Source organism: Amphiura filiformis, chromosome 7, assembly GCF_039555335.1.
Source record: "Amphiura filiformis chromosome 7, Afil_fr2py, whole genome shotgun sequence".
NCBI classification, from domain to species: domain Eukaryota; kingdom Metazoa; phylum Echinodermata; class Ophiuroidea; order Amphilepidida; family Amphiuridae; genus Amphiura; species Amphiura filiformis.
In genome coordinates this window covers 13,160,051-13,186,717 of record NC_092634.1, presented here as the reverse complement: position 1 = coordinate 13,186,717, position 26,667 = coordinate 13,160,051, and the positions used below count along the sequence as shown (strand labels likewise).

General features: G+C 36.4%; 1 protein-coding gene across 1 annotated transcript; it reads right to left on the bottom strand.

Moving 5' to 3' along the window:
• Positions 1–5,638: 5,638 nt before the first annotated feature.
• On the bottom strand, positions 5,639–25,173 carry LOC140156758 (vitamin D3 receptor B-like). Its single transcript, XM_072179719.1, has 11 exons — positions 25,021–25,173; positions 19,321–19,506; positions 17,914–18,072; positions 16,169–16,297; positions 14,854–15,158; positions 12,782–12,993; positions 12,013–12,209; positions 10,398–10,603; positions 9,535–9,762; positions 8,070–8,191; positions 5,639–6,880 (listed from the first exon to the last, which is right to left on the bottom strand). Exons 2-11 carry the CDS (start codon positions 19,467–19,469, stop codon positions 6,761–6,763), a joined length of 1,827 nt encoding a protein of 608 aa, XP_072035820.1. The 5' UTR covers positions 19,470–19,506; positions 25,021–25,173; the 3' UTR covers positions 5,639–6,760.
• Positions 25,174–26,667: the final 1,494 nt, after the last annotated feature.

Below are 26,667 nucleotides of genomic sequence, written 5' to 3'. Positions count from 1 at the left end.
ATGGCAAGGTTGTTTTGCCAGGGATCATTGAAGGTTTCAAAAAATTGTATCCATGCTATTAGGCATGGGGGAGCAAAGTGAATTTCAGGGGGGAAAAATCAACAAATTTTGGACAAAATTGCTGCAAAAAGTGTAAATTTTTGTAATTTTGAGTTTCTACTGGGGGGCAACAGTTCTGACTGGGGGAATTTTCCCCAATGCCCCCCCCCCCAGCACTGCCACTGCTATTACAGGGCTGAACCAAACTATCCATTCCAATCCAATATTTTATTGCGCGAAAAAGTCATGAAAAACAGGACTAGTCAGAAACGGATTACCAATGTTATATGGAATCGACTGTGTATTATGGGTAGATGGTTCAACTATATTTAACCTCATAATTTTCTAACAAACTTTTGCATCGAAATGCACATAAAAATAGCTTTTCACATATCAGTAAGTATTATTGGTAAGCATTAACTAATTTTGCCAATCCAATATTTTATCGATGATGCATATATCAGGCCGATCTAATATTCCTTCCGATTATCTGTGCAGCATTACTTATTTATCACTTCAGCTGCATATTGCATTCATAAAGGAAGGTTAAAGGAAGGTTTTATTTCAAACTCTAATGGTGACCCGCAGGTCAAATTGCTAGAATTAAACATTAAATACACCTAAACAGACACAATGCAATTTGCAGGCAGCAGCTTAATCAGCGCCAATATTGCAACATTGAAACAAACAACTATACCGTCCAATCCAACCCAACCACATCCCCCAGTAGGCAATGAGGATAAGTGCCTTGCCTAAGGACACAACACGTTGGCACAAGCGGGGCTCGAACTCACAACCTATGTATTATGAGTCGGGCACCTTATCCACTCAGCCACACGTGCTCCCACATACTTGTGTACATCCGTCCGTAGTACTTATTATTATTGGTAAGCATTAACTAATTTTGCCAATCTGATATTTTACCAATGATGCATATTACCATTTATCACATCAGCTGCATATTGCATTCATACATGTGTACATCCTTCCGTAGTACTTATATTTATATTTATGTATAGATATAAAGATTATTGCTCTTTCATCTTCCCATTCAAATCTTGTCAAGAGCCGAAAGTTAAATTTTGACTGAGTTGTCACATTAAATTCAACTTCAAATTCATTTATACACGGAAAGGCTCAGAGCCGCCCTTGACCTTCCTGGGGCTGTGTTTACAACAAATAATTCATACATGTGACTAAACCAAAGATACAATTTCAAATTAAAAACATCTATATATAAGCAGCAGGAAATATATATATATATTTAAATCATAATCACCGAGTCTTTTGAAGGAAGCAGGACTGTGCAGGAGATGACCAATTATTCCACACTTATCGTTATTTGAACAAAAATGAATATTTACATTTCTTGGATTGTGCCCGAGGCCGTATTTATATTTCTTTTCCATAAATCCCCGAGTTTACAAATATTACATATATTTTTTGTGACTTTATAAATAAATTCAGGAAGAAGCCTTTGAAATGGGCAAGAATTATTAATGACAGGATTACAACTGAATATGTGACAAAAGATTCATTTTGCACTGCCTGTAACCGCCCCAAAAAAAAAAAAAAAAAAAACAAACAAACTGAATTAGACAAAAGTTATTGCGGTAGTAACACAGTGGAGGTAGAACATAAACATATCAAAAGAAATAAGTCCCCCTCTGAACATGTCAACATAACATTGTAAGGTTTCGTTTTGTACCAATAAAACTAACTTTGAAATAATTATATGACTGTTTACTAAGTGCTGTGTGAAAATGAGAGATTTCCATGACTTCATGGCTGAATGAGCCTAAATTGAGGGCAAAACTGCCCTTTTCAAAAGTCACAAAGTAGGCCTATGCTTGTCACAAAAGTTGATTCATGGCTTGTTACTAATGGAAAACCCCATGTGTTTGAGAGCAGTTTAAAATCCTCACCAAGTGAACATTTACTGTAATGTGTATCGATTCTTGATCATTCAGCCATGCAAATCCCCTTGGTGCAGAGTTCAGCACAGTGAGTTGTAAGATGGCCAGTTCCACTCCTTGTCCCAATACGCCTTGCAGTTAACAAGCATAGGCCTACTTTGTGACTTTTGGAAAGGGCAGTTTTTGTGTTCAATTTGGGTTCATTCAGCCATGAAGACATGGACATCTTTATTTTTCACAAAACACTTAGTAAACAATCATATAATTTATATATTTCTAAGTAAGTTTTATTGGTACAAAGTTTTACTTTTACGATGTTATGACGAAATTTTCAGAGGGGGACTTATTTCTTTTGATGTGTTTACTAAATGACTGTCAAAGTTTTTTTTTATAAGTAAGGAACAAACCAAAAGTTTAATGATGTCCTATAGTCAAAAGTCTGATTACATTTGAAAAGAAACTAGTTAAAAGGGCATTTTGTGATCCACAGCATTATCCCCCACTTTTCTCAACAAAAAAAGGAGATTTTTATAAAACTGGAAACCTCTGGCTACATAATGTTTATGTAAAAAGCAATTTCTTGCAGATTAATTCATTTAGCAAAAATATCGTGAAATTTGAATTACGTTTTGGTACACTTGAATGAAATTACAACACATTGTCTACAGAGCAGTGTAATACACTTAATCATGCATAATTCACAAATCCAAAATTGGAATCAACTGAAATTTTGGGAATAAGCTTTTTTTGTGGATGTGTACTGAAAAATGTCATAACAATCATGAAATACTCCTTTAAAATATCAAAGTTGATCTTGATCTTTTGAGGTTGGAATTTTTAATAAGTTACAGGGAGGGAGGAGGTCGGACTCATGACGAAAGCACTTTCATTTTAAGACATCATCAAACTTTTGGGTTGTTCCTTAAATAAAGCAGCTTAAGTATCTTCTTCTATCTGTATATATACTCCTGGTCAAAAAAAATACCCTCGTAACACTGCATGCATAGTGATCCCAGTACAAATGTGCATTAAAGATGATTTAAATTTGTCTCCTGAAGATGATGACGATGTTAATGATATTTGGTGGTTGCAATGTTAATAAGAACACCATCTTTTTCGGGTGCAAACTGCAGCACAATTTGCTTGCGCAATCTAGAGATAAACTGGATTACATAGCACCATGTAATTTCCATTTTCATGAAAAATTGGACATGTAGTAATTGCAAATTTTCTCCAAAGCTCGACTACCAACATGTATGAAATTTAAAATGTCCTCTTTCTTTGATGCAAGTCACACAAAAATATTATCAGTGCGAACTGAAGATAACCATGGTTACGTAACACCAATATTTTCTACTCATTTGGGCGGGGCAGAGGCAGTCACCAGAAGTACATATATACAAGAAAAAGTCTTGGTCCACAGAAACAAATACCATATTGTCTTGAATAGTCGCCCCTTCAAACAAATGCTACCACCAAGATGTTTCAAGAATGCTGATATTTCCAAGTTATCTTGTGTAGTAAGCTTAGCAAGGTGCACACATGGTGTCAGTAGTAAGTTGGCAAAAATCTTATCGTAAACACGAAAGTGAACTGGAAGTCATTGTTCCTAATTCATAGTTCATCATTTCAGCGTGAGTTTTAAGCTTATATATATATATACCTCATGATTTTAATGTGAATTACCGTTCTAACCAAGACCTTTAATAAACACCCCCTTTTGGAAAATGCAACGCCACTGAAGCCTTGAAGGTGACTATTCTAAGAAATACGGTAGTTGGTAATGTCCCTTAAACATGTGAATATTTAAAATTAAAATGTTCATAATTATTTTTTACTTTGATTGCAATTTTATATTACTTCAGTACTGGTTACATACATATTATATGTACATTATGTGCTTGGAAATATTTGTGCAAAAATACTTATTTATAAACATATCATATATTGTAGTTATAAATTCTAAACAATTTACATTAATTGTACAAAGAACAAAACATAATTTCACAAATTAATTACCATATTCAGTATAATAATAATAACATAATAATATAATAATAATAAATTTAGGGATTTATAGTGCACAATGCCAACCCACAGGCCTCTGCACACTTTACAGATTTTCGCTGATCACTACGGCCCAAGACACACCTTATAAACTATTGTACAACATTCAGGGATGCAGCTCAATTAAAGCGCTACGGCTCACATATAACCATCAAAACCAGGACCAGCTTCCCGAGTATTATACGGTGCTAGAAATAAGCACATGAAAATAATCAGTGGCCCGCTGATTCTGTGAGCCCCGAGGGCCCCATGAAATCTTTTAACCAAATTGGCAAGACAGACTCAACATCAATCCTTCCTTCTTATTTAGAAAATGGAATATTCCAGTTGAAATCCATACACCCCCTGTGGACGACACACAGGGAGTGTAGATTTCAAATGGAGCCACACACATTAGGTAATCTCCCACACAGGGAGTGTAGATTTCAAGTGGAGCCACACACATTCAGGTAATCCATTTAAAATTCAGTCGTATCTTCAGAGCGTGTGTTGGGATTTCAACTGGAATAGCCCATATCTTGTTCCATTTCTTGATACAAGAAATAAACCCTGTGATGTACAATTACACTGTGAAAATGTTACTGTATGGGTCACAATTTTGATAAATATATACAACAGTAAAAATAAAACATTCCTTACAAGTTCTATACCAGATTAAGACACACAGGCAGTGTGTCAAGTTAGCCCTAATTTAGCTTTGCCCATCATTTGAATCAAACTGTCCATCCAGATATAAAGAGCTTGTTTCCAAACCATGGTAGGTCCACAACCACATATTTCTCATTTACTTGTGTGATACAATCACAATTACAAGTTTGACATTAGCAACAATGAGTTGTACCATCAACAAGCCATTATTTACCACAAGAATGCTGCTTAACAATATGCAGACTATTGTTCTCATTTGGGAACCAAAGGCCTCACACAGTATTGTTACTGTGAATCCATCCACTTTTTGCTTTGTAATGGTGCATCCAATTGAAATTACTATACCTATAGCATCACAACCCATTGCAATATCCCACAGGTAAATCAGAATCATGTGTTTGTGGACTTAACATAGTTTGGAAACAAGCTCTTCATATGACTTTGAAAACATCCTGGTTGACGCAATCTGTGTATCTGCAGATAAGGTATGATTGTAGTAGAAATTTGAAAATGCTCCCTTCTGCATCTCATTTTGCAAAGTTTTCAGGTGAAAAACTCATCCCTTTTTATACTGATTTTGCAATCCAATAATACCCCTTTTTTTTGCTAAAACACAAACAAAATTTCGCTACCCTTTTTGACAGATATCGAATCCCCAAACCTGGTTTGGCATTTTTGTTTCCGAAGATAATTCAGAACAAATACCTATTTATCATTTCTTTACTTGCTTCACTGATAAAGAACACCCTTATTTTACAAATATGTTTTAAGAAACAAACCTTTTTTTGTGTAATATTTCTTATTGTGTGTGACAAACCCTGAAATATTATTACTCACGGCTAGAGCTTTCGCCATCGAGGCTGATGGCTTGATCACAAGTGACTGTTGTGATCTTTTTTTGTGTACTTCGCGAAATTGCATTTCTTCATCACAAATCATGCCCCATTTCGCGCAAGCAAGAAGATACACATAGTGCAGGGACCAGAGGAATGCATTAACCAGGTTTCAGCTACCTGTACTGCAGGTTCATCTGTGTTGCTTTGGCATTCAAGTAAGAATCTGATCTACCGTATTCTTTCCATTAAGCGCCCATGTCCCATAGGTATACCCACACTCAATTTTTCAACTTATAAATATGCAATCACCCATGCAAAAGTTTAGTTAAAGAGGAAGCCCGCCAGAGCAGAGAAGTTCTGGGGTGGACCAAACCTGCCTGGTTATCAAATTAATCAGTGACAAGGTTATCTCTGTATTTGACAGGTGCTAATTGATGCAATAACATTAAAAAATCAATTAGCACCTGTCAAATTCTGAGATAACCTTGTCACTGATTAATTTGATAACCAATCAGGTGTGGTTCACCCCAGAAGAACTGCTCTGGCGGGGCTTCCTCTTTAAGCTTACCTATAGTTAAACATAGTACATGCCAGGATGCTTTTTCCCTGAAAAAGGTGTCTATTACAATTATCTATATATTTTCATCTCCAAATAATCTAAAAAGACAACTGCTGACTATGTCAATTGCGTATCCTGGTGTGTATACCGGAGTTGCATGGGCCATTTTGAAGTCAACAATATAAGTGAGCACTGCTCTAAAATCGATGACTATTATTTGTAATTATGGAAACAATGTACAAAATTAACTGCCCATGTAAAATGACTTACTTAAGTGCACTGGGCACTTAATGGAATGAATACAGCACTTCAAAGCTGTTATAACTACTGTAAATATAAAAATATAATTTGGCATCTCTCAATGGCATTCATTTGCCTGTCTCATTTTCAAATTTTGAGTCCGTTTGAAGGGTGGACAGGTAGCCAATTAAAATAATACTTCCGTTGGGTCAATTTGAGGCAACCCTATCCAACTAGTCTCTATCCTATATACATGTAGGCAGTGTATTTAAGGCTATACATTTATCGAAGGCAAATTGTTGATCAGTTTAATCAGTTCTCAAAACGATCTGTATTGACATTTTGGTCCTTTCCTTCCTTGAATATTTTATTTCAGACAGTCAATTTATATTTCATATTATAAAATTATACTTCCACTCCCGAGGATACATGAGAAAGCAATGTGAAAAGTGCCCTCACATCTCAAATATTTCACCTAGGATTGGTTGCATGGATTGTCCTTCCAGTTTGAGTCGTCGCAGTTCACTCATGAAACTCTCAGTACAATCTCGAAGTTGAGTTAAGAGACCCACCACCTGTAATTTGAAAATTAAAAAAAAAATTGTTAGAAATTTATCTTGACCATCAACTTTCTTGTTCGGCAAGAGCCCAAAATTGAACAAAAAATTGCGTCTTTAAGCTTGAGCGTTACAAAGGTGTAACACACAAGAACGCAAACAACAACATTCATTGAATCAAAGTTTGTCAAGTGCATACCAAAAATAACCTGGAGGTGCACAATATTTGCCCTACATGAGCCATTTACACACAATCATAGAGGCCTTTTTAATAAAGACCTTTTCACCCAATCATGGGCCAAAATAGTGTAAAATACAAATTTTGTGCACGTTACACATGCACATTGTACTAATAAAGCCTTTTTTGGAAACTCAAAAGACTTTACATGTACAAAAACCGATGTATGTATTTATGTATCCCACCGACAATACCTGGTCAAAATGATGCAACCGGCAAACAATGAACACCTTGATGTATACATGTACACCACACACTAAATATTCACACACATACAAATAGAGACTAGCAAAAATGAAGAAAGCCACACACAATTGGAATTTTTGTCTTTGTGGTGTAATAATCGGATTAACTACCACAGTAATAGGTGAAAATCAATTTTGAATATACCACACTGCACTGGTATGTTCACATGGTACCTCTTCATTGAACCATAGTATGCTGATCACTCGCACCTGTAAGATTAGTATCTTTGAAAAGACCAGTATTGTACTCAATCGATGATTGCAGACATACACAGGTGATGAGTGCAACCTGCTTGTATTGCAGCGTGTGCACCTGTAAAGTGTGCTGAGGCTTGTGGATCAACGTCTATAGGCATTGTGCCTGTGCGTAGCGCACTATAAATTTTTTTTTTAATATATTCAAAAATTGTTTTCACTTATTGCTATGGTAGTTAATCCGAATATATTACATCACTTCGCCAGTACGTGTATGCCCCTGCTCTTTGGTTCTACCTCAAATGCCCTTTGATATTTCGTACCTTTGGAAAGAACTGTGGCTGATCAGAGTGATGAACATGACCACAGGCACACAGTAATTCAATAAGCCTCTCATGGTGAGGACTAATTGATAACTTGGCTTACCTTGGGAAAGAACTGTGGCTGATCAGAGTGATGAACATGACCACAGGCACACAGTAATTCAATAAGCCTCTCATGGTGAGGACTAATTGATAACTTGGCTTACCTTGGGAAAGAACTGTGGCTGATCAGAGTGATGGACATGACCGCAGGCACACAGTAATTCAATGAGTCTCTCATGGTGTGGACTAATTGATAACTTGGCTTCATCAGATAACACATGACGATCTGAAATTTACACAAATAAAGTTTTATTTTTTATTAATGACTTTCATGGGTAATCCTGTTTTAACAACATTTTGTTTGGAACTGTAATCTTATTTTTAAGATGCAAAAAATTTGTGCAAATATTGCTAAATCGAATAAATTCAATCAATCAATCAATCAATCAATCAATCCATCAATCAATTCATCAAATAAAAACCTATGAGGTTGGTTTATGATGATTATATTGCAGGGCTTGAAATAACAATGAACCCCTTGATTTTAAGTATACCGTATTCATTCCAACAAGCGCCCAGAGCGCTTTACAAAGTTATTTTGGGTGGGTGCTTATTTTTTACCTGGTTTACCTAATTTCTTCATAAGGGCCGTTTTTTAGAGACAAATTTACCTACGTTATAATAGGGTCCCGAAACGTTCTAGTAGCTTTTCTGATGCAGTATATGTATTACAAGTTTACAGAAGACTTCAAATCCTCAAGCTATTTTATTGTATCAACATCTATCAGTCACTTCAACATTAATGGTAACCTTTGGCAAATTAAAATTACCCTGGGTGGTACAAGTATGCCACACACTAATTATCTACACACATACAGGTAGACACTAGCAAAATGAAGAAAGCCTCACACACGTGGAGTTTTAATCAAGCTTAGGCAAACATCAGAGCAAGAGCAGAATTTTCAGACAAATAGCTGAGTTAGGCATAAATTCTGGTGTTAAATGCATAACTCACCATTTTTCACCTGTAAAAATTGCCTAACTCACCCTAAAATCTCCTTTATGATTGGTCAATATCATTGGCATTATTCGGGGCATTATTACAGCCAGTGCACATGCTAATAGAGACATAATTTAGGCAAACAGCTCAATTTGGCTGAAAACTGAGTTAGGCAATTATCGTAGCAGGGTGGCGATATGCACCCCACATGTACACCCCCACCCAACTTGGAATGAATACATGTACATGTAGGCAAACAAATGTATGTACAATATCCTCTTATTTAGTCAAATTCAACTTGACCATCCTCTCAACAAAAGGCAACAGTGACACACTACACCCCACATACATTGCATCAACTGAAAAAAAGCCAAGTTGGGTGTGGGTGGGGTGTGCATGTACGATGCAAGTCCATAGGGATTACTTTTGAGGACACCGTTAAGGTTCTTGGACATATAGTAAAACCAACCAAGGGCTGATCCAGATTGGGGCTGGGGCCCTGGTCCCCTCAAAAAAGAGGAATTTTTAGAAGATTAAAAAAAATCTACTCCGAAGGTGGATTACCCCCTCAGATCCCCCTTTCAAAAATCTAGATCTTGAAATCAACACACACAAACATATACACAAACCTGGAGTAAGAATGCAAATGGCACAAAGTAAACGATGCTCCTCTCGAGAAAATCTCAATTTGGCTATCTTCTCAGCAAAAGGCAACAGAGACTTCAAAAATTCTGTGAATCCTGCCATTTTCATATCAGACACTAGATATCTTTCACCACAAATTGCAGTGCAGAATGCTTTCTGCTCCACTTCGTAAAATGTTGCCGTTTTGAGGACCATGAACTCGGCAAATGTTTCTGTTGAGAAAATGTAAGAAAAAATATATATAAAAGTACTTTACATTTGTGGAGAACTATAAGAAGACAAAGAATCCATACAGAAGATCAGGAGGGTAAGAGTTCAAGGGCAATGTTGGGACCAGGGTTGCCAACAAATTTCAGCCCGAATTGTGGTCAAACAATCAGAAAGTCACCCAATTTTTCTCTTAACAATTAATTTCTATGGGACAGTAAACTACTGGATGTCGCAGGAGTCAATGTTGAAAAGTCGCCCAATTTGTTTAAACCATCGGTTCCTATGGGACAGGAAATTTTCAGAAGTTAATAATAATAATAATAATAATGAATATTATTTTCTAATGCGCACAAATCCCCAAATAAGCACTCATGGCGCAAAAGTTGCGGGGCAAATCTTTAAAGGTGCTTTGGTCGGTAAAATAGGTCACAAAAAATGGAGAAGGTATGATTTACGAAAGTGTCATCTGTAAATCTGAATAGGAAACAAAAGAGTTGATCAAGTTTTAGGTATGCTGATAAGCACTTTGATTGGAATTAAATGCTCAAACCAGCCCAGAACTAACCTTTGGCCCAGTACTGACTTCTGGGCCAGTACTAACCTTGGGCCCAGAATTAACCTTTGGCCCAATACTAACCTTTACATAAGGCAGCTTGATCCTCACAAGACAGGTCATTAAACCCAGGCAAAGCTTTTAGAAATGCAATCAATTCCTTGAGTCCTATCACAATGATTTCCATAAAATGCTTGAACATGTCTGGATCAAACGCAATCTCATCTTCAACTTCGTCAGTCTGCCTGCTATCCTGAGCCGAGATATCTTCAGCAAATAGTCCACTGGCCCTGAAAAGACACACAGAAACGACTGTCACCTACCCTGTCTAACAGTGGCGTAGAATTTGTTTTTTACATTGGGGGGGGATGAGGTTGGAAAAAATCTCTTGAAGTATAGTGAATCCAGCCTCTTTTGGCGACAAAATAAGTTAATGGTACAACTGTGCGCAGAGGGCACGACAAAAATTGCCATAATGTAGCTTAACTGATGAAATATGGTGCAAAAGTGGAATAAATATGTGTGACGCGTGCAAAAATTTGCACTTTGGGGGCTAAAATGGCCAAATATGAGGTTGATTTGGTCAGAAACCCACATACAGGCGCCAACATTGGGGGATGATTGTATGGACCATCCCCTGGCAAAATATTGGGTGGATTTAGTCGGAACCCTTGTATTGATTGAATTATGAATTTACAGCAGAATTTAAAATGTTACTTATTTTCAATTCAATTGTGATTTTGTTTCACAGAAAAATGAACTAACACATAAAACAAATAATATTAGCGTTTCAAAATCTCGCAAAATTTCAAATTAAGACAATACATAAGAGGTGCTCTGTTGACCAACCTGAGAGAGGATAGAGTGCTCTATGAATTTAGTGACCATTGCACCACATCTTTAAGTTTGATACCAGCTAGAAGTGGCAAACATTTCCACTATAACATTACTATGACATCAGGCATATAACAAGCTTGGCAATTCTGAGCAAGTAAAAGCCTTAATTACTTCTTCCCAAATGTGTCCTGGTTGGAAGAGATACAATATGAGTCCAAAAGCAAAATCAAATTAGAATCAAATTTCCAGCACCTATTTAGTACCAATTGATCTTGGCATCAGGAAGCATATATCATAGAATATATACAATATCTTTGAGAGCATGGTGGACTAATTATTCAACTCACGATCACAAAGTTGTGGGTTTGAGCTAAGTCAGGGCCAATGTGTTGTGTCTTTGGCCAAGACACTTTATCTCCCTTGTCCCACTTCACCCAGGTGTACATCAGAGGGGAGCTGTTAGAGTATTCCCACACAATCTGATAAATCCTAGTGGCAGCGGAATAAATGTAAATAAAGCACTTCAAACAAACTGAGAAGGCCCTATAAATGCCAACATTTATTATTCATTTTGTTATCACTAATGTAGGGCATCAACTGTTGAAACCAAAATTAAAATGTCAAATAATGGGGCCAGGAGGCATTTTTGAATATTTTATATAAATATTATTTACCTTATACAAACATTATGCTACCATTATAGAGAAAATACCAAAGGTCTATCATACTTTGTTCTAAAGTTATGTGATGTGTATTTTCTTATGTAGTCTTATGTTTTTACTCCATATTTTTTACTTTATCTCAATTTCAAAGTTGCCGCCTTTAGCCCCCATGCACCAGATCGTGTCACATATCCACTTACCATTCAGCTCCATTTGATGGTGACATACTTTGTGTAAAGTAACTTGGCACATAAGTTACGGGACCCAATGATGAGTGCTCACTCGTCAGGCTACCCATGGTTCCAAATAAGGCCGTAGCAATCTCACTCTCATGCATTCCTTTGACGTGGAATATTTGACTGCTGTTCTTTCTGATATCTGTAAGTGTCGCACTTGTCTGTCACAAACAAGAAAAGAAACATATCATCAATGTTTATACTTTATTCAGCATATAATTGGTGAAAATTATTTAGTTTTTTGTCAATAAAGTTCCAACTTATGCTTGTGTATATTTACATTAGGCGTGCACTAGTGACACTTACGCAAAGCGTAACTGGCGTAAGACAAATAAAATGATTGGTTGCTTGTCCTCCACAGAGTTTGGTCGATAGGTCGGGAAACTTTTTTTTTCTGATTGCACTCCCAAGTTCCTACCCCATGACCCTCTCTATCATCGATCTCATTTCCTACACTTGTCTTACTTTCTTGCATGAGAAATACAACTGGTTGGCTTTTTTTTTTAAATAAATTCTTTTGCGTATATTGGAACTTTTTTTATTTATTTTTTTTTATTTCAGTTTCTTTACATTTTTTTGCAAAAATATATATATAAAAAGTCTTGGGTCGGGCCTATTTTTATGGTCGTCGGGTTACGCCAATCAAACAATTCTTTTTTAGGCCTTAACGACACACAAACATGGTGGGGATGGTACACCGCTTTAGCAAATCAAGTGAAACAAACAAACCTACCCCATTTGGTAACTGCCTGATTTTCATTGCGTTGACAAATGCCTCATCTACTAATGTCATCAATTGCTTTTGTTCCTCAGTAAGGTCAGGCTTGCTGCTGCTGGTAGGTGATGAAGCGGCAGAATCATCATCTTCACTTGTTACTTCTGTTGGTGTAATTACAGGCTTCTTAATCTGCTTTCTTGTTTTACATCTTTCTTTGTCCCACACACCTGCCAAAAAGCATGATCATCTTTATTAGTCCATGTTATCACATCATCATTATGATAATTATCATCATCATTGTCGCTGCTCCCACCATCACCATCATCATTCTTATTAGTCATTGTTATTACCAATGGCATCAATCGCATCATCAGCATCATTATTATGATCATCGACATTGTCAACCACCACCATTATCATTCTTATTATAGTCATTTTTTACAACCAATGGCCTCATCATTATTATAATCATCATCATCATCATTGCCGTGCTTGCAACCACCACCATTATCATTCCCATTAGTCATTGTTATTACCAATGGCATCATCATCGTTGTCATCATCAATGTCGTTGTTGCACTGCCACCACCATGCATCCCCATCATCAAAATCATCATCTTCAATGACATTATCCTCATTATTTTCATCATTCATCATCATCTCATCATCGCCACTGTCGCCACACCCGCAACCACCACCATCATCATTCTCATTGTTATTACCAATGGCATCATCATCATTGTCATCATCGTTGTCTTTGCTACCGCTGCCACCACCATTATCATCAAAATCATCATCTTCAATAAAATGACATTATCCTCATTATTATTTTCATCATTCATCATCATCGTCATCTCATTATCGTCCAATTGTTGTCATCATCTGATCATCATCATCATCATCATCATCATCATCATCATCATCATCATCATCATCATCATCATCATCATCATCATCATCATCATCATCACCATCACCAAAATCATCATCATCACCAAAATCGGTATCCACATTGCACATGGGTAATTTATTCCATGAAAAACCATGATCCGCATTAAAACGCATTTCCTGGGATGTGTTTTAATGTGACCCTCTCTTGTTCGAGCACATGGCATTGTTTCATGTACCCATACATAAATACAGCATCATGCCATGAGTGCCATGTAGACACTTTCTATTATCAAGTTGCATCCCAGGAGATTGCATTGAGGGTACAGAACACAAAATAGCTTTCCATAAACTTAGGGGTACTACATAAATTTGTGTCTATTTTTGCATTTTTCTCAAAAACTAATAACACAGCGGTAACAAAAGTTACCTATATTATAGGGGCAAGGAATCCAATTACTACACTGGAATTTCAGTGACCCATGACAAGCGGTTTGTTATTTATGATAAGAAAAGAGGTACCGCTAGGATGTACCTCATTTCCAATCATATTTACTGAACCGCTTGCCTTGAGTCACTGAAATTTCAGTATAGTAATTGGATTCCTTGCCCCAATAATATACATAACTGTTGTTACCAGTGTGTTATTATATTTTGAGAAAAATGCAAAAATAGTCACAAATTTACCACAGCGGTGTAGTACCCCCTTAACTTGACCCCTTAAGAGTCACGTTTTAGGCCATAAATCAAGTTACCCCCAACTTTGAAATATATATTTGATATCATCTTAATCAGAACAGAATTCTGCATACCATATCTGAAAATGACTCCACATTTTTCATCTACTTTTTGAGAAAATTAGTGCTATATAAAAAGGCCAGATTTTCCTGTGTTTACTTCTAACTGCAAACCGCGTTTTGACCTTGTGTGTTCATGTGCACATAATCATGAACATCTCTCAAATTTTCCTGTTTTCTTTTCAAATTTGTAGAGATCACATTCACAAGTTCTAGCAAAACACAATTTTCAACACTAAAATTGTTAATATTGCACCAATTTTGCACAATGTTTATGCAAAGTTGCCGGAAACCGTTTCACAGGCGGATTTAGTGGTATGAACCTTAAAGCATTTTAATGCAAATCCTACTCTTGATTGGATTCACCTCATGTTGCTACAAACATGTAGCTTTGATACTCACGTCCTAACTCCATGCCGACTTCCAAACATTTCCTCATCCTGCAATAAGCACAGTGCCTTCTCGTGTACAAGTCCATTTCACATTGCCCCTTTATGCCGGTATCCGAGTGACATTTCAAGGAGTCTTGCTTCTTTGAGTTGCGTCTAAAAAACACTTTGCATCCTTCACAGGTTAAAGCTTTGAAATGCATACCATTGGCTTTTTCTCCGCAAACAACACAAATCATATTTGATTTATTGATAGGAAGCTTTGTGCTCTTGCCAAGGCTTTTGCCAGGACTTTTGCGTGAACCATTTGTTCTAAACCTACAAGCAAAGAAGAAAGATGATTGAATGTTATAAATGTCATATGTGACACGATCTGCTCCATGTGGGGGCCAAAGGAGGCATTTTTGAAAATTGAGTAACTATAATTATTACCTGATACAAACAATAGGTTATCAGAAACTGAAAGCACCAATGATCTAGCATACTTGATTCTGAAGTTCTGAAGCTTTGTGATGTGTATTTTCTTATGTATTTTATTGTTTTTTACACCATATTTTTGCCTTTATCTCAATTTCAAATTTGCCTCCTTTGGCCCCATGGACCAGATCATGTCACACATATGATTTGTCCACATTGCAAAGTTTGATAGTAAGGCCAAAAAAAACCATGTTTGTTTCCTGTACCAGGTCAAAAAGTCAAATGCTTAAATGCGTTTTTGTTTTTTTTTTGTTTTTAGATCCATGTCTTCAAATGACAAAAAATACCTTTTTTGCTGCAAATTGGAATGGGAATTTACAGTGGGTCTCTCTGACACACAAAAAAAATCATATTTCTGCATATTTAAGAATATCTATGATCCCCTTTCAACCTGCAGATTAAAAAATGTGTGATATTTTCTCCAGTAGTTTTTCACTTTGCTCGTTTGTTGTGTAATGTGTAAATGTTTACTCCAGTAGTGTTTTTTATTTTTTTTCTTCTGATTTTTCTGGTTATTTTTGTTTTTTTCTTTTAAAAGTGAAAAAAAAATTCTAATGCACAAAATAAGCCGTCAAAAACGTAATGCGCAGTTGCGCACGCTACAGGAAACAAACTTTAATGCCAACATTAACATCCAGAAAATAGGGAGGATTCAAACAAAGAATAGTGAGCTTTTCAAAATTACATGCAACTTCAAATGGCACATAACTTGTCAGAAATAGGGAGGTTGCCAAATTTGGGTGTCAAAATGGACAAAAATGTTTCCAAAAATAGGGAGCCTCCCTATAAAATAGGGAGGGTTGGCATCTCTGGTATTTAAATATATGCACTATTATGCAGTAAACACTTACCTGACGTCCGAGGTTTTAGGTGGCACAAGTTTTTCTTTCTTCGTTGACACCACCTGTTCATCATCATTGCCTTGAGTAGAATGTACTGCTATGTCTGGAACACGGTGTTCTTGGCCTAAATGAGTTTTCCTAGATGGGTAAATATCATACAAAAAAAGGCTTTCACTTGAGATGCCTTTGCAGAAAGACCTATCAATGCTTTTGCTACCTCCTGCTCAGTGTTTACTCAGAGGCCGTATGTCTCAATTTTGGCCCAGTGAAAATTATTTTTGTCTCACAAAAATTTGTAATGCTGTATTACAATTAGTCAATTTGGGGAATTACTGGGCCAAAATTGGGACAATTTGGGAAGAAAATGTTTCATTTGGCGCACCCAATTTCCAGAGAGAGTAAACACTGCTCCTGCTATAGACGAATCCAACGAGCCAAGTCATGGTCAGGATTTGGTCGGCCATTACTGGGTCCCCAGCACCAAACTGGTGTTGTGACTGCCCAATTGGGTGGATTAAACCGCTTAAAATTGATGATAGATTCTATTGTGCTGTAAACTGTCATCATTCTTTTGTCTATGTGTAACACAGGTGATAGAATGCAGTTTAAAACCCCCTCCAAGGTCGCATCATTTCACATTTTAGGTGAGAGGGAGCCGACGGGGACCCATCTATGGCTGCCATTGAGGTGTAGGAATGCGTGAAATTGGATTCATCTATTTTGCTATTTTGAACCATAACTTTAAACTGATTGACCAGATATCCAAAGATCTGGAAAGCCACAATCCCAGGTCACAATCCGTCACTGACCAGTAACACAGTCTAGTCACAGACTGTGTAAGCATGTGTTTACTGTGCTAGTGAAAATATCTATCCGGTGTACTTAAACAAATACAACATGTTTATTTTTGGAAAGTGCGCATTAAAAGGGCCCCACTTTCCTCAAAAAAGTTGAGATTTTTATACCACTGGAAACCTCTGGCTACATATAATGTTTATGTACAAAAAATTTCTTGCAGATTAATTTGTTTAGCAAAGATATCGTGATACCAGAACGAAATTACAACACATTGTCTATGGAGAAGTGTAATACACATAATCATGCATAACTCGCAAGCGCAAAATAGGAATCAACTGAGTAGACTGGTGGATTGGTAATGTCAGAGGGGGCCTGTCACAGTCCCCTCCACACTGAACAAGTGCTAGTTCTCCTAGTAAATTGGGTCAAAAAAAAAATCAAAATAAAAAAAAATCTGGGCATCAAATTTCATTGACTGCCAACATTTATCCTACAGTTTCTAGGCCCAGTCAGCAATTTACTGAACCAGGACCCCTTTAGGGTTCATATTGAAATACCCTACCACGTTTTCACACAGAAAGGAGGCAGGATTCCCCTCGCTAAGCGCGCGCCTCAGAAAAGCTCGGTCATAAAACGGATGGATTATATGCATCAGTGATACACCCTGCCCAGGATTTTAACAAAAGAAGGCTAGCACAGGAAAGCTGCAGGATGGCGCACACCTTCCTGTGTAAGGGAATTTCAATATGAGCCCTTAAAATTCTTTCCAATTCCAAATGGTATGGCCTTAGCAGTCACTGAATGGGCTGGCCTTTAATATTACATTATTTTGCATGGAAAATGTCAAGTTTGATTTTCATAAAGCAGTAAACAAAAGCGCCCCCTCAAAATGACTTAAGCGCCCTGGTGCTAATTAAGATGAATGTAAGTTAAATTTACAAATATTATATCCCCACCTTTTGAATTGTTCCTGTATCTTTTGATACTCGTATTCTTGTTGCTCCTTGTCCAACTTCAATTGTTTGCGCTCATCTTCCAGCCGTTGCTTCTCATTATCTAGTTGCAGGCGAAGACTTTCGACTTCATTCTTCTCCCTCTCTTCCATTTCTTGTTTCCTGAATAAATACATAAAATATAGAGTTAAGCAGTGGTGTACGTACCGACACGAGGGGGGCAAGTTCTTCACTCAAAATACTGGGATATAAGTTGCCAAAAGTTATGATTTGCATAGTCCTCTAACCTTGTTTGAGACCAAACTATACCTTAGACTACCGCCCTCATTCATCAACTTTTTGGGTAGATGACTGAGAAAGTTTAAATGTGCTAAAAAAGTGTCAGACTTTTCCGCAGAATCTGAGGAATGGAGACTGTGCAGTTGTGTCCAAATTGATCTTTTGACCGCATTTGTTTTTGAACACGTACATATATTTTCAGAATGGGATCCTGTCACAATGACATGGTAAGGCACTGGCGCTGATAGGCAGTCTCTCGATGGCACACAGCCTAAGTCCCGTGAGAATAATTTCATGAGTCCGACACAATACAGCCAGATTTTCAGTCGTTGCTTCAAGCATGACACAAAATACAAGCACAAAGCTAGCGTAGATGACAAAGAATTTTGTCTAAAATAAACCTCATTTGGGGTCATTTTAGCAGTTTCATGCATATTTCACTCATTAGTCAATTAATGTAGCGACTCAATGGGAAGATTAGATTTTGAAATGCTACCCTCTATTTTGACATTTTGTCTGGGGCGGTGTATAGAATGTGAGAAAAAAATAAAAGAATAGGATGTTGAAGGCGGAGGGGGTCTCTTGTACAGGTGCCTGGAATACCAAGCGAGTTCCAGGGGCTCCAAGAGTGACCCCATATGAGACCAGAAATGTGTAAAATATGATACCCTATCAAGACCACTTCTGTTTAAAAAAAGATACCCCATGCGAGACCTTGCATTCCATTTTAGGGCACACCCAGTCAGTTTCATTCATTCATTTCATTCATTTATTTTTTCACTCATCAAATAGCAAAAAACATAGGATACATACAAAATCATAATATAAGGGAGTTAAGGAATCACAGGAAAGGCCAAGAAGAGGCCTGAAAGTCCTTGATCCCTTGATTGGTTAATTCATCATTGGACATGGCAGTAGATTGTCATTTCAATGAAGCAACAGTAAGCTGTCAGTCCTAAACACCGTCAGTCCAAACCACCATCAGTATGAATTTTTAGGGTTAGGGTTACCTAAAACCTAAAAATTCGGACTGACGGTGGTTCGGACCAACTGGACTGACGGTGTTTCAGACTGACGGGGAGACCCCCAATTTTATAGGCACACATGTATACACATCACACAGAAGCTAACCTGTAAAATTCTTCTTTCAATCTCAGGAAGTCATCTTCTTGTTTCTTTCTTTCAAGTTCCAATTTTTTGCGTTCATCTTCCAGCATCTTACGCTCCAAAGCCAGTCTCTGACGGAGTGCGTCTACTTCGCTCTTCTTCTTTTCATTCATACTGAACTTGCAAATCTGTGCTAGCTGTATAATTGTTCTGAAAAAAACATAAACAACAATTACCATATATACACACAAAAAAAAGTTTACAGGCTGCAAAATAACACTAACAGAGTATGTGGTCGAATCCAACCAAAAAGTGTCCACGGGCCAAAAATAAAAGTCCGAAATAAAAATGTCTCCACAATTTTTTCCTTTTGCCCATTGATTGATGACATATTGGCCTTATAGGAACCAAAAGTGCCATTACTAATCTTGAAAAATAAATCCAGGACGTGTGATAGTAAATGTGATATCAAAACCCAATGTTACCTACGAATACCACTAGGATGCTTTCACTATCGCAATACTAATCAACCTAAAACAAATGGAATATTCCCATTAACGCTTTTTTTTTTTAATTTAGACCACAGGGTGTCAGGAAAATGCTAGCTCAACCAGAAAATATTTGTTTTTGTTTTTATAACGCGATCAATATGATCTTAGTAAATTTTTGCAAGTTTATTTTTGAAAATGAAGTTTAGGTCAGTTTCTGTATTTTATTTATCAAATGAGTATGAATCAATTTACACATTGTATAAGAACAAGTGGGATATATGTTTTCAGGAAAATTTGGAATTATACGCATACACCTAACGCTTTATAAAATGAAAAGGTGAAGAAACCCGGGTATTCGTAGGTAACATGAGCGATTTAACAATATCTATATTGAGATTAGAGGTTTAAATTTTGCTATTATGGTAATGAATTAATAAAATGGTAGTTTTTAGATCTCTTTTAGATGGTACGTCCAAATGAATAAATGCTATTACCTTAGATCAAAAAATTTTGATGCTTTTAGCAAGATTTTGAACACTTCATTTTGATATACAAGTAGTTAATCAGCAATTTTACATAATAAATAATTGTTGAATGAATCCGTATATGGGTAATAATAGTGTCCTGGGTACCGCTTAAAGTTTTTGACAATTAATTTCCATTGGTATGGACACTTCATTACACATGGCACGTATTATGCTGTATTCGTAAGTAACATTTCAGTATTTGTAGGTAAGAATTAGACTTTTGGTGGATATCATAATCAAAACTTCATTTCATAAAGCACTTTGAATGTATTATTTTCTTTATGTGCGTTTATTGATACTTGAGACACTATCATGTATTAATAATGTCGGTTCACAGCGGTTGAAAGAGGATTGAAGTATAGTAAGAAACAAAGGCACTAACGTGACTTTAATTTGCTTAATTGCACACAAATCGCTTAAAACCGTTATTGCAGACTTGTGAAGTCCATCTTGGAGTCAGTTACGTCTTGTGGCCTTTCGTTTGAGGGCAACTACAATTAGCTTTATACCAGGGTCCATCGCTGTGTTGTCTAGATCATGAGACAATGAGAACAGTCATTTTTTCCATGGTATTCGTAGGTAACCTTAGCGAAAACGTCAAAAGTTACCTTCGAATAAATCAATTTGGACACACATTACTCAGAAACCAGATGGTCGGTAAACATTTAAAATGAAGCACACATGACAGTTGACAAATCCAAGTATTTATCCTCTTCTAATCTTCTTGAATCTGATTTTTCTTTCAAATGAGCAGACCGTCGTCTATTTCAGTACATATTTTTCAACAAGTAAGCCGTATTCAGTTTTGCATGGTGGGCATGTATGTGAATTCGCAAATTTCATTGACATATGATTTGATGGCAAACATACAGGCCTTCGTTATGTGCCAATATGGGCATTGGCATGAATGGCGGTGTTTCACAATACTGTCATGATGTCAGATTGTATTCGTACGTAACATTCGGTTACCGAAATTTACCTACGAATACTTGCTTTTATTGTTGACATCTCAGAAATATTCAAACGCAGGCTATTGAAACTTGGTAGAAATAAAGAGTGTATTACCCTGCACCTATTGCTTAAGTATTGTTTACTATTCTCTCAGTTTGTGGAAATGACACAGCTTTTAACATGTATTCGGAGGTAATGCATATTTTTTACCAAACCTACCTTTGTGCCATTTAGAATTTCTGGCAGCTAAACACAATAATAAAGATGTCCGAATGCAATGCATTTCACTATTGGACATATCAAAGCTTGTATCAATTATGCATTTATTAGTGATTTCCATTTTTAAAGATATATCTAGTGCTATGAAAAATTGTATTCAGTAGGTAATGTAAAAAAATACCACACAAAAATTATCACAAAAAATTCATAATTATGTACAAATATGTGAAAAATTGAACAGGCAATCTTTGAATACACACCTTTCAGGAAATCAATTTAGATTCAATCCAATGACTTCTTTTCATAACTAATTTAGATGTTTTTAAAAATACTTTAAGAAATATTTTGAAAAAATGGGTAAAAATAGCATGTTTTGGGGTTTCTGTGTCTAAGTTTTTCACAGAAGGGGGTCTTATTATATATGGCGCGAAGCGTATGATCAAAGCGAATAAAAACAATACAAAAACGAATGCAAATCGATTAATACTTTTAAGTTATGGCCCTGAACATGCCGTGTACACTTTTCGTTGGATTCGACCATGTACTTAGGTTAGGCGAGAACCACCCACAAAATCCTATTGTTCAAAATCACATGACTTGTTACCAAGCTCCACCTCCAAAAAGTTACCATGTTAAACTTATTATTTATTGGTTAAAACAGAGAAAAAAATGCTCTAATTGTAATCAACAAGCATGGATCTTGTCCGATAACAATGCCATGCAAGGAGATGAAAGCCATCCAATGATGGTGGTCACACATTGTTATAAGGCTAAACCCTAATAAGGGGCTGTGCAATAATTATGAGTCGGGGAGGTAAAATTTCCAAATGGCGTACCAAAAATTACTTGCCCCTTTCGGCCTGCCAAAAAATTGCTTCCCCCCCCCCTCTCAACTTCCCAAAAAACTTTTCCCCCACCCCCCTTTGCTTGCACATGCCAAATTTTTATGTTCCCAATTTGCAAGTATGATGCGAACATAGCAGCAGGAAATTTTGCATATTTGACCGTTTCTGTATACCTCCCCCAGGATCATAATCATTGCACAGCAACTTACTTTTAAATTCATATACTAACCCCATATGTATTTTTATATCGGACTCAGGAACATGTTGAAAGGTAATTTATGAAAAATGGGTTTATAACTTTTGAAATATATAGTCAGACCCCAGAAAAGGTTTCCGACTTGAGCAAACACAAAAATGTTTTAAATATTATAAACAAGTTATAAACATGTTATGGTTTTATTCAAAACATTTTAATAACATTTAAATCAAATGTCAGGTTTATAAAAGGTCATGAAAACATTTTAATGAAAACACAACCTATAGCAATATTAAAAATGTTGTCAAAAAATTTTGGAAAATATTTTGTCAACTCTTAAAAAAATAAAGTGTAAGAATGTTTTGCACCAAAGAATGTTTTTGGAATGTTCTTAAAATGATTACAATTTATAGTCTTTTTAAATATAACCTGACAATAAAACGCTTTCTGTAATATGTAAAATGTTCTCTGTTGGCTGGGGTTTAGTTTGATTTAGATGATGATATAAAACTTAGAAGTGTACTGTACACTAAGTTAACAGTCCAAAATCCAAGTAATTTTCTCACACAAATACGGCCGGGGGCATAGCCAGGGGGAGCCGGGGAAAAATTGCACCCCCACAGAAATTTTTTAAGGGATAAAATGGGGACAGCAAAGAGTCTTTATATGTCTGAAAATGGGACAAAAAATTGACCAATGGGGCCAAAAATTTGCCTCCCCCCAATGGGACAACCAATTGATCCCGCAGCCTGCACACTAAAAGGCTGGCTACACCCACTGCACAAATAGAACAGTTAACAGATCTTGTATAAATGTAACCAAAATTGTTAAAATAAATTGCATAAAATAAGCTAAAATCAAGTAAAAATTAAATAATTTTTCACAATCACAATGCAGTGGCAATTATATGGGCACACACATCTCATCTGCACAAAAGTGTAAGGCCTATTATAATAGTATAGCTATGTTTTTAATCAATACATTCTATTCATTTGCATTCATGTTTATATGCCAGCACAGGTCAAGTGTATTGATCAATCCTGCATATTTGGTCACATTTATTTAATAAATATTGAATTTAATGTAGAATCAATTTTGGGTCCTGGCAACTAGTATGATTGATGAGCTGGGGTACACGAAAACTTCCGCTATCTAGAATGTGTCCCTCCCCCTCTCAGGCTGCCAAAAATCACTTACCCCCTTTCAGCTCAGCTCAGCTTGCCAAAAATCCCCTCCTTTCTTTGCACATGCTAGTTTTTGGGTTCCCAATTTGCAAACGTACAAACTTATAAACGCCTACATGTATGCGAACAGCTGCAAGGGTGCCCTGTAAATGTGTGCCAAAATTGCTCCCCCCCCCCTTTCGACCTGCTTCCCCTCCCCTTTGGCTTACAAAAAAATTATTTCCCCACTCCATTTTATAGGTAACCCAGGCAAACCTTAGTTAACACATTTGCTAGTCAGTCAAATTCGCCGACAATGTCAATGCATTTTTACATAGAAATTTAAAACAAGTGCCCGAAGAAAGAAACCTACATAAATATGTTTTCTATACTTCACTTGACCCAAATATATGATTTTTATGGTGATAAGTCACCCAAGACATGGAATTTTAGAGGATTTGGATAGCATTTCCATTAAAAAAGCTGCTATCATAATGAGACTAAGATCTAGAAACACCCCGAAATGCCGTTTTGGGGAATTTTGCTAGCTGAAACTTTTTGATGAAAGTCAATCTTTGACAAGATGTAACTTTGCTACGGAAAGTGCTATGAAAAAATGGTTTTCAGTTTTGGCTTTGTTTACTCAAGGGCTTTAATTTGATATATAAAATGATGCAGTTTGATGGCAAATTTAAATTCACCTAGCATACCTACATTTTACCCTCCTCCAGCCAGTGCCTGCCCTGCTCATACTTAGTCAAAATCATCTCCATTTTACCCCAACCCGCCCCCCCCCCCCATTCCCAGTCTGCGCCTGCCCCACTCCCTGCCCTGCTCAAGTATTAGTCAAAATCATTGCATGCCTTTTCTGCAGTACTATTTAAGGATGTCCACATCAATACAATGTGCTATAGTACTAGAATGATTTCCCATTTACTGTTGTGTGCATTCACATGTATGTATTTTCAGTTTTTAGTGGACATGCCTACTATAGTCAACCAGTAATATAAACAACCCTTCCAACTTTTTACAGTAGGCCTACTATGCTTTTTAATATGGACATTATATGGGCCGTGTGGACACCAGTCCTGCAGTGCTTGACATGTATACTGCTACAGTCTTTTTCATGGTGACTGTAGCCTGTGAAACCATGGGATTCGATCCAATGTGAATGTATAGCTATTAAAATCATGCTAATCATTTAGGTTAGATGCTAATGTCATGGCCATACCCCGGCCCCGTCAGTAGCTCCCACCCACTAAATAACCCGGGCGCCATGCCCATCCACGGCGCCGCCTTGTCATATGCATGGTGCCATTGATCGTGACTTACCTTTTTTCCGGGGTAACCAGACGTGGACAGCAATTGTATGCCTTCAATGTCAGGATCAGTTTAAGCTTCTACAAGTTCTACATGTTAGTGTAACAAAACACTTGTCGGACGTTAATACGAGTCGATCAATGATAGAGGCAATGTAATGGTGGCATGACGTCGCAGATATCGCCTTAAAGTGTACTGTGACGTCACAAGTCCAATAAAGTGGAAATCATAATCATGGAAGTCATAATGCATGGTGCATTGTGAACTTGTAGGAGCTTGTATGGGGTAAAAAAATTGTTTGCTTGAAAAAAAAAAATGCTTGTCCTCCACAAGTTTTTCAGAATTGGGTCGGCGGTTATACGTCAGGACGTCAGTCGGGATTTTTTTTTTCAATATATTTTTTAAAGGTCATAGCCAAAACATGTCTATCTACTGTGGATAGCATTCACTCTAACTATCTACTATGGATAGCATTCTCTGCTGTAGATAGCATTCATTTAATTACTATCTACTATAGATATCATTCACTTGATTACTATCTACTGTAGGATAGCATTCACTACAGATAACATTCACAATTAGTAGGCCTATATACTTTAGATAGCATTCTCTTAATTAGCCTAGTACTATCTAGGCCTATAGATAGCACTATTCATTTAATTACTATTTACTGTAGATATCATTCATTTAATTACTATCTACTGTAGATAGCATTCACTTATTAACTATCTACTGTAGATAGCATTCATTGCTATCTACTGTAGATAGCATTTATTTAATTTACTATCTACTATATAGCATTCATTTAATTACTATATCTACTGTAGATAGCATTCACTTAATAGACAGCAGTTATTTACTATCTACTGTAGATAGCATTCATTACTATCTACTGTCATGACTGTAGATAGCATTTATTTAAAGGGCATTTCGTGATCCACAGCCTCATCCCCCACTTTTCCAAAAAAAAAAGTTGAGATTTTTACACCACTGGATACCTCTGGCTACATAATGTTTATGTACCAAATATTTCTTGCAGATTAATTCGTTTAGCAAAAATATCGCCAAATTTGAATTTCGTTCTGGTGCACCAGAACGAAATTACAACACATTGTCTATGGAGCAGTGTAATACACATAATCATGCATAACTCGCAAACGTAAAATCGGAATCAACTGAAATTTAGGGAAATAAGCTTTTTTCGTGGATATCTACTAAAAAATGTCATAAAAAGAGGATGCTAGGATCACGAAATCCTCCTTTAATTACTATCTACTATAGATAGCATTTATTTAATTACTATTTACTGGAGATAGCATTCATTTAATTACTATCTACTGTAGATAGCATTCACTTAATAGACAGCAGTTATTTACTATATACTGTAGATAGCATTCATTACTATCTACTGTAGATAGCATTTATTTAATTACTTAGTACTATAGATAGCATTTATTTAATTACTATTTACTGTAGATAGCATTCATTTAATTACTATCTACTGTAGATAGCATTCACTTAATTACTATCTACAATAGATAGCATCTACTGTAGATAACATTCACTTATTTACTATCTACTGTAGATAGCATTCATTACTATCTACTGTAGATAGCATTTATTTAATTACTATCTAGGCCTACTATAGATAGCATTTAT

Coding starts and splice junctions, on each gene's coding strand:
- LOC140156758 (XM_072179719.1), bottom strand. CDS start 19,469: ATGAATGAAAAGAAGAAGAGCGAAGTAGACGCACTCCGTCAGAGACTG. Junction 12,994..14,853: donor AGTCGGCATGGAGTTAGGAC/GTGAGTATCAAA, acceptor GCTTTTTGGCAG/GTGTGTGGGACAAAGAAAGA. Junction 6,881..8,069: donor AGCCACAGTTCTTTCCCAAG/GTAAGCCAAGTT, acceptor TTCAAATTACAG/GTGGTGGGTCTCTTAACTCA.